The sequence below is a fragment of the Ranitomeya imitator genome, chromosome 4 (assembly GCF_032444005.1).
Source record: "Ranitomeya imitator isolate aRanImi1 chromosome 4, aRanImi1.pri, whole genome shotgun sequence".
NCBI classification, from domain to species: domain Eukaryota; kingdom Metazoa; phylum Chordata; class Amphibia; order Anura; family Dendrobatidae; genus Ranitomeya; species Ranitomeya imitator.
The window spans coordinates 476,440,352-476,449,854 of NC_091285.1; the positions used below are offsets into that span (position 1 = coordinate 476,440,352).

At 44.8% G+C, this 9,503-nt stretch overlaps 1 protein-coding gene across 14 annotated transcripts in view; it reads left to right on the forward strand.

Annotated features, from left to right (window-relative positions):
* Positions 1-8,127, forward strand: part of SLTM (SAFB like transcription modulator) — a 127,705-nt gene extending 119,578 nt beyond the window's left edge. For 8 of the 14 annotated variants that reach the window (XM_069765907.1, XM_069765900.1, XM_069765905.1 and 5 more), the window contains 5 exons: positions 552-713; positions 796-1,104; positions 5,289-5,424; positions 6,978-7,126; positions 7,255-8,127. In XM_069765907.1, coding sequence (XP_069622008.1) covers positions 552-713; positions 796-1,104; positions 5,289-5,424; positions 6,978-7,126; positions 7,255-7,357 — 859 coding nt within the window. In that variant the 3' untranslated portion in view covers positions 7,358-8,127. Of the gene's footprint in view, positions 1-551; positions 714-795; positions 1,105-5,288; positions 5,425-6,977; positions 7,127-7,232 lie in introns of all 14 variants that reach the window. The other 6 variants (XM_069765911.1, XM_069765912.1, XM_069765903.1 and 3 more) reach the window with 1 other exon arrangement.
* Positions 8,128-9,503: the final 1,376 nt, after the last annotated feature.

Consider the following 9,503-nt stretch of genomic DNA (forward strand, 5'->3'; position numbering starts at 1 on the left):
ATCCGATAAGAATTCTGTTCCCTGTCAGGCACCACTGGAAGAATTCGCTTCCCGGCTAGTGTTCAGTGACGACTCAACCTACCACCTAAGTGGAAAGGTGAACAGTCATAATGTCCAAATATGGGGAACAGAAAATCCCAATGTCACTGTGGAAATCGAAAGATATTTTCCCAAAGTATTTTTCAGATTAAAATAGCCTCTCCCCCCAATTTGGGGAGGGAATGGGGGTTTGTCTTGTAATCTGAATATAGATTACCGGCTGCAGGGTTCTAGGGTCGCTGCTGCATGAAGCTGGTCCCAGGCTAGTAGGAGCGGATGTTCGGCGGTGCGGGTGCTGCAGCGACATTTTGTGAATTCCCAGAGCCCCTTTCTTTCCCAGAGCTCCTGTATTTCCCAGAGTTTTGAATGCGATTGACTTTGTGCATGGCCTCCAGCGGCCATTTTACCCAAATTGAGATCTCTGCTCCTGGGGGAGGGAGAGGTGGGTCGGCAGGAGAAAATAAAAAATTCCTTTCCCCCTTTCTCTTTTTACACCCTTTTTCTTCCCACAGGAAAGATCACTTCTGGGGTGAGAACAAGAAAATGACTATGGATACAGATTCCCGCTTCAATCAAGGGTCTCAATTCAATCGACAGCAGCCCAGATTCACTGACTTTGATCTTCGAGAACGGGGTCGGTTTTCAGAGGGTTCTGCTGCCTCATCTTTTGAAAGGTAAGTATGCAGATAATTGTTTGCCTTTTTTGTTTACTATGATGTGTTTACAGTTTTTTTTTTTTTCTTTTCCGTCCGGTAGACGTGACCGTTTTTCAAACCAAGGGGATAACAAAAAGAACTTTAACAAGAATTTTAATGATTCAAGAAGAAGTGATCCAACACAAGTCCGAAATGAGCCACGCGATACAGATCGGAGAGATCGAGATGACCGGAGGCCTGTAGGTATTGACAGACCAGGAGCAAACAGACCTGAGGGCCAAGGCCCTGATAGAAGACTCAGTAATCCTGAGATGCAGCATGGCCATCATCCAAGAGATACTCCAGGAAAACCAGCACGGCCGACTAACTGGAAAGAAGGAGGAATGGCAGCTGATAAACGGGATACAAGGTACTTGGTCTCAATTTGTAAGCTTGTAACTTATCGTTTTCAACTAAAGTTTAGTTTTCCTAGGGGAGGAGGGTTCTAAAAAGCTTGGTAGGGGAATTATTAATTTGTTTTAACCCTTTTAATGACCAGTTCAAATTTTTTAAATCTGACGTGTCTGTGTCAATAATGCTAAAATGTTTCAATATATCCCAATTATTTTGAGACTTGTTTTTTTTTTTTTTTTTTTCATGACACATTTTATGGTGGTAAATTTAACCCCTTCATGACCCAGCCTATTTTGACCTTAAAGACCTTGCCGTTTTTTGCAATTCTGACCAGTGTCCCTTTATGAGGTAATAACTCAGGAACGCTTCAACGGATCCTAGCGGTTCTGAGATTGTTTTTTTCGTGACATATTGGGCTTCATGTTAGTGGTAAATTTAGGTCAACAAATTCTGCGTTTATTTGTGATAAAAACGGAAATTTGGCGAAAATTTTGAAAATTTCGCAATTTTCACATTTTGAATTGTTATTCTGTTAAACCAGAGAGATATGTGACACAAAATAGTTAATAAATAACATTTCCCACATGTTTACTTTACATCAGCACAATTTTGGAAACAAAATTTTTTTTTGTTAAAAAGTTATAAGGGTTAAAATTTGACCAGCGATTTGTCATTTTTACAACGAAATTTACAAAACCATTTTTTTTAGGGACCACCTCACATTTGAAGTCAGTTTGAGGGGTCTATATGGCTGAAAATACCCAAAAGTGACACCATTCTAAAAACTGCACCCCTCAAGGTACATGGTCACCATGTCACGTTTGGAGAGCCCCTGTGTGCCTAAACATTGGAGATCCCCCAGAAATGACCCAATTTTGGAAACTAGACCCCCAAAGGAACTAATCTAGATGTGTGGTGAGGACTTTGAACCCCCAAGTGCTTCACAGAAGTTTATAACGCAGAGCCATGAAAATAGAAAAAAAAAATTATTTTCTCAAAAATGATCTTTTAGCCTGCAATTTTTTATTTTCCCAAGGGTAACAGGAGAAATTTGACCCCAAAAGTTGTTGTCCAGTTTCTCCTGAGTACGCTGATACCCCATATGTGGGGGTAAATCACTGTTTGGGCACATGCCGGGGCTCGGAAGTGAAGTAGTGACGTTTTGAAATGCAGACTTTGATGGAATGCTCTGTGGGCGTCACGTTGCGTTTGCAGAGCCCCTGATGTGGCTTAACAGTAGAAACCCCCCACAAGTGACCCCATTTTGGAAACTAGACCCCCAAAGGAACTTATCTAGATGTGTGGTGAGCACTTTGAACCCCCAAGTGCTTCATAGAAGTTTATAATGCAGAGCCGTGAAAATAATAAATACGTTTTCTTTCCTCAAAAATAATTATTTAGCCCAGAATTTTTTATTTTCCCAAGGGTAACAGGAGAAATTGGACCCCAATAGTTGTTGTCCAGTTTCTCCTGAGTACGCTGATACCCCATGTGTGGGGGTAAACCACTGTTTGGGCACACGTCGGGGCTCAGAAGGGAAGTAGTGACTTTTTAAATGCAGACTTTGATGGAATGGTCTGCGGGCGTCACATTGCGTTTGCAGAGCCCCTGGTGTGCCTAAACAGTAGAAACCCCCCACAAGTGACCCCATTTTAGAAACTAGACCCCCCAAGGAACTTATCTAGATATGTGGTGAGCACTTTGAACCCCCAAGTGCTTCACAGACGTTTACAACGCAGAGCCGTGAAAATAAAAAAATCATTTTTCTTTCCTCAAAAATGATGTTTTAGCAAGCATTTTTTTAGATTCACAAGGGTAACAGGAGAAATTAAACCCCAGTAATTGTTGCGCAGTTTATCCTGAGTACACTGATACCCCATATGTGGGGGTAAACCACTGTTTGGGCACACTTCAGGGCTCGGAAGTGAGGGAGCACCATTTGACTTTTTGAATACGAGATTGGCTGGAATCAATGGTGGCGCCATGTTGCGTTTGGAGACCCCCTGATGTGCCTAAACAGTGGTAACCCCTCAATTCTACCTCCAACACTAACCCCCCCACACCCCTAACCCTAATCCCAACTGTAGCCATAACCCTAACCACAACCCTAATTCCAACCCTAACCCTAAGGCTATGTGCCCACGTTGCGGATTCGTGTGAGATATTTCCGCACCATTTTTGAAAAATCCGCGGGTAAAAGGCACTGCGTTTTACCTGCGGATTTTCCGCGGATTTCCAGTGTTTTTTGTGCGGATTTCACCTGCGGATTCCTATTGAGGAACAGGTGTAAAAAGCCGCGGAATCCGCACAAAGAATTGACATGCTGCGGAAAATACAACGCAGCGTTTCCGCGCGGTACTTTCTGCACCATGGGCACAGCGGCCACGGGGGGGGGGGGGGGGGGGGAGATTCGGAGCGCGGCAGGCGTGGAACGGATCACGGGGGGGCTGGAACGGAGCATGGGGGGTGGAACGGAGCACGGGGGGGGGGGGTGGATCTGAATGCAGGGGGGGGGTGATTGGAGCACGGGGGGGTGATTGGAGCACGGGGGGAGCGGACAAGAGCACGGGGGGGAGCGGAGCACTGGATGGAGGGGAGCCGGAGCAGTGTACCGGCCAGATCGGGGGGCTGGGGGGGCGATGGGTGGGGTAGGGGCACACTAGTATTTCCAGCCATGGCCGATGATATTGCAGCATCGGCCATGGCTGGATTGTAATATTTCACCCGTTATAATGGGTGAAATATTACAAATCGCTCTGATTGGCAGTTTCACTTTCAGCAGCCAATCAGAGCGATCGTAGCCACGAGGGGGTGAAGCCACCCCCCCTGGGCTAAACTACCACTCCCCCTGTCCCTGCAGATCGGGTGAAATGGTAGTTAACCCTTTCACCCGATCTGCAGGGATGCGATCTTTCTGTGACACAGCATATGCGTCACAGGTCGGATTGGCACCGACTTTCATGACGCATACGCTGTCACAGGTCGGGAAGGGATTAAATCAATGTCTTGTTTTCTTATAAAATATCAGAAATTTGACTTTTCAAACTTTTAGGCTAAGTTCACACTTGCGTTGGGCAGAGCTGCGGAGGGCTGCGTACTTCCTCTAAGCCCCACCCACTACCGCACCTCTTCCATTCAACTCTGCCTACGTCTGCATGGTCCTGCGTACCTATCTTAAACATTGGCTACGCAGGCCATGCGGATGCGTCCACATGCGTTGTTTTGATGCTGTGCCGACCGCAACAAAATGCAACATGTTGCGTTCGGTGCACTGTTAAAACGCATGCTGCCACATCCGCGTGGCCTGCGTACCCAATGTTAAAGATAAATACGCAGGACGCATGCAGGCGTAGGCAGAGCTGAATGGAAGAGGTGAGGCAGTGGGCGGGGCTTAACGGGAAGTACGCAGCTTTGCCCAATGCAAATGTGACTTCGCCTTAATGATGTTCCCTTTTATACAGTCACACAATAATTAATAAATAACATTTCCCTCATGACTGCTGTACATCAGCACCATCTGTAAAAAAAATTTTGTTGGAATGTTTACTTGAAAACTGTATTGTCAAGGAAATTTTACAAACCTTTTTTTTTTTTTTGAGACCTATTCAGTTTTGCAGTGACCTTGGGGACCGATATATACCTATATATTCAAAACTCCCAACAGTAATATAATCTTAAAAATGGCGCTCCTCAACATGTTTGAGACTGCGGTCAGGTAGTTTATTAACCCTTAAGGGGCTTTTCAGGAATTAATGCAAAGTGGCATGGCAGGAAAGAATGTTATTTTTACCACCAAAATGTTGCTAACATGTAAACTGTTCACTAGAGTCAAGGCCATTATTTGGCCATGAATTGCCATGACACATCAGGACCACACAGTCATAATCTTAAGGTGCCGATAAGGCTAAAAAGATGCAATCTAGATGATGTAGTCACTATTGACAGCAGCATCTAAGGGGTTAAATGGCCATGGTCGGTGCCAACATCAATCATAGCTGATGCAGCAGGGTGTAAGCTATGATCACCTGGTGATAAAACATTCATTGTAAATAAACTGCACAGTCTGATTAGTGACAGACACAACCCTGAATTCTGTATTTTAACCCCTACATTGTCCTGCCTTCAGATTACATAACAAAAACCTGCTGACAAATTCCCTTTAAGTGGTTAAGAAAAAAAAAAATCTTTTTCTTTCAACAGAACTGACAGATCTGGACGAGATGCACCTGGTCTTTCTGCCAGAGGTGGGCATAGCAATCGTGGTGGTAAATCTGGCTTTAGTGGCAGAGATGGTGATCGTGGAATAATGGTGGGAGACCGTGGTAGTGGTGGACAAGTAAGTATTTAATGCTTTAACCTTTATTATATAGGTTAACAAAGATGAGCAATTAGAATTCACAGCATCCTGGTCCAGCGGCCATGTCTGTACTTTGTCGTCCACACAGGAACCTTGCAAAATGCCTTCTACTTGCTGCCATCCCCAGCAGCTCTTTTGATTAGTAGGCCTGGTGGGTCATCATGTGTCACATCATAACAATGACTCGGCAGTTACATAGACGAGCCAATGGGGGTTCCTTTAGGTGCTGTGCAGGGCTCCCGCCTGTCCATGGCCGCTGGACCAGGATCCAACTAATCTGTGCTCTCATCTCTAGCAGTTAATGAATTGTATTTTATCCCAAAGTAGTGCCATTGAAAAATGAGATTCACAGTTACACTGACTGGGAAATAATGTTGTGGCACTTTAGAGTACAGCAATGAATAGAGAACTCATAAAAGCTGAAAATAGGCAAATCTTTACTGAGAATCGGCTTGTAAAACTCAATAAATGTAGTCATTCCTGGAGACTACTGTATTTTTCAGACTATAAGACGCACCCCAAATTTGGGGTGAAAATTGCAGAAAAAAATATTTTTTTATAAGATGGGGGTCCGTCTTATTGTCCAAATTTACAGTATCTTACCTGAGGGCTGGCGGTGGAAGAGCAGGGACACAGGAGGCATGATGTTGGCAGAGCTGGGGTGATAAGGTATGGCGTGCACCTGAGCAGGGTTCCTTCCTACTTATGTGGCGACGCCACGGCCTGGTGTCCATGGGGGTTGCAGCAGTGGTGTGGCGACGGCAGAGGTGCGGGGATAATGAGCGGTATAGCGTGAGTAGGGTCCCTTCCACAAATGAGGTGACGCAGCAGCCCGGTATCCATTCCAATGTGAGCAGCAGATCCGGGTTAATTACCGGTTTATCGGTGGCTGTGGCCATCTTCTTGAGGCCACGCGTGTGCAGATGGAGTGCTCTGCTTCCCGGGGCTTCAGGAAAATGGCCGCGTGAGGCCGCGCGTGCGCAGATGGAGCTCGCGGCGGCCATTTTTCCTGAAGCCGAGATCTAAATCTGTGAACTCGGCTTCAGGAAAATGGCCGCCGCTCTCCATCTTCGCACATGCTGCCATTTTCCTGAAGCCCCGGGAAGCAGAGCACGCCATCTGCGCATGCGCGGCCTCAGGAAGATGGCCGCCACCACCGATAACGCCATGATTCACCCATCTCTGCTGCTTACCGGGCTGCTGCATCTCCTCGCCTGTGGAAGGGACCCCGCTCACGCCATACCGCCTCCTCATCCCCGCACCTCTGCCGCCCCCACACCACTGCCGGTAAGCCTGTATTCGAACTATAAGACGCACCCCACACTTTCCTCCCTTTTTTGGGGGGCAAAAAGTGCGTCTTATAGATGGGAAAATATGGTAATTCTTAACCTCTTTTCTAACCGGGTGGCCCTGGCTGGGAATGATTTCAAAGGGAAAACGTGTCCTGCAACATTTCCACCAATAGTATGTCTCCGAACGTTTAAACAGAAGACATTTATGCTCCTCTATCAAGTATCTGTTGCCTTTTATAGCACTTTAATGAAGGAAGACATATTGGCCCTGGACGTGACACTGCTGGTCCGAGAAAAGAATGGCACGGTCCCAATGCACAAGGTGGCGGATATGATGGCAGAAGGATGCCAGATGGTCGAAGTGGAGACATGATGCCATCTTATTCTGGGTATGTTGAAGGAGCAATGGAAGATGAACATGTCTATGTAGCTGTAAAGACATTTGTAAATTTTGCTTATGGTCTCAATATGGTGTATTTTTTTTTTTTTTTTAAGTTTTCCCTTTTGACCTTTCTAGTAATTCTGCAATCAACAGAGTTGTTCATATGCCAGGATCTATGCCCCAAGGAAGTGGTCCTGGATTCAAGTCCTTTAAGGGAGCACCTCCACGGAGATATTAAATCGTCTGTTACCGGTGTTTAGAGATAACTTATTCGTTTGTTAAAACCTTCAATTGAACAAGGCTTAAATACAGTGAATTGTCCTGCTTTTGTGTTTTTTAGTTTTAAGAATTTTTTTTATCACTGGGGATTTTATTGGTGGATTTGACTTGTAAGCGCGCAATCTGTTAATTCCTCCAGAATCGTGTAAAAATAATGCAAACTTCAAGGGGAAGATTGTTCCTTCACAATGAAATACAGACTAGAATGGTTGAGTGTCTCAGTTTTGTAATCGTATACTTCCTGTCCTATGTTGAGGCTATACTTTTGCTCAATAAACATTACATACATTATAAAGCCATGTCTACACAGTTGGTTCAGCTTCTTTGAGTAAATGGACTAATGCGTATGACTTAGGCCTGATTTATATGACCAAATTATCTTGAAATGAGAATAAAAGCGCAACTTACCTTCCAACTATTTGTGGTGGATATATTTAAACATTACTATTTAAGCAATATTCAAAGAGAGGTTGGTACTATGGCCCCCTTTCTTGTTGACTTTTGGTTTCCCTTTCCCAAATTATAGTATGTTTTGGGGTTTTTTTTATACACTCTTTGGAGCCTGAAAGTAAAGTTCCCAAACATTGTATAGTATATTTTTTTTTTGTTTTTTCTTCTTCTCTGGATAGTGTTGTGCTTGTGAATTTGGCCAGTTTTTTCCCCCTCCTTCCTTAACGTCTTGTTAACTTTTAGGTGGCACAAATAAACTGGTTCGATTTTTGTTTTAAATGTGTTTGTTTTTCTTTTCCTCTCCCTTTTTAATGTACTTCTGATTATATAGCTTTGGACTTACCTGCTCACAAGTTTAGATTATTGTAGCTATACTAGCCATCTACGGGTTTAATCAATTGGCTAAAGTTCAACTCTATTAAAACACCACTCCAGCGTTTGTTTATTTCAGCACTGGAGTGGCACTTTGAATTCAAGCCCCCATCATATACCGTATATAATAGAGTATGAGCTGAGATTTTCAGCCCATTTTGGGGGGGGGGGCTGAAAGTCCCCCTCGGCTTATACTCGAGTCATACCCAGAGGTCGGCAGGGGAGAGGAGTCTAATAATACTCACCTGGTCCCGGCGCGGTCCCTGCAGGTCCCTGGTTCTCCCGACGCCACAGCTTCTTCCTGTATTGAATCGTCACATGGTACCACTCATTACAGTAATGAATATTGACCCAACTCCACTCCCATAGGGGTGGAGCCGCATATTCATTACTGTAATGAGCGGTAACGGTGACCGCTCACTACAGGAAGAAGCTGAGGCGCTGTAGAACCAGGGACCGCGCCAGGAACAAATGAGTATAATGGGGAGGGGGAGCACTGCGCGATATTCACCTCTCCTCTTTCCGGACACCGCTCCGTCTTCAGCAGTGATGCTCAGGTCACAGGGCGAGATGACGTGGTTAGTGCGCGCCCTTTGTCTGAACGTCCGTGCAGAAGATGCTGAAGACGGAGCGGCACCCGGAACGAGGAGAGGTGAATATTGAAAGTGCCAGGGGCCTGAGCGACGAGAGGAGAGTATGTGATTTTTTTTTTTTATTATTTTTTTTTTTTTTTGTATCGCCACAACAGCATATGGGGCAAATATCTCCATGGAGCATCTTATGGGGCCATAATCAACGTTTGTACAGCACTATATGGGGCAAATGTGTCTGCATGGAGCATTTTATGGGGCCATAATCAACGTTTCTGCAGCACTGTATGGGGCAACTATCTTTATGGAGCATTTTATGGGGCAATAATTAACGTTTGCAGCACTATGTGGGGTAAATATCTCTGGAGCATCTTATGGGGCCATAATCAACATTTGTGCAGCATTATATGGGGCAAATGTGTCTATGGAGCATCTTATGGGGCCATTATTAACTTTTATGCAAGATTATATGGGGCATATTTTGATATAGAGCATCCTATGGGGCCCGTCATAAACTGTATGGAGCATCTTATGGGGTCCATCATGAACTCGTATGGAGCATTACATGGGGCCCCTGATTCTACATGGATATCCAAAAACACTTAACCTACTGACGTCTCAATTAATTTTACTTTTATTGGTATCTATTTTTACTTTTGAAATTTACCAGTAGCTGCTGCATTTCCCACCCTA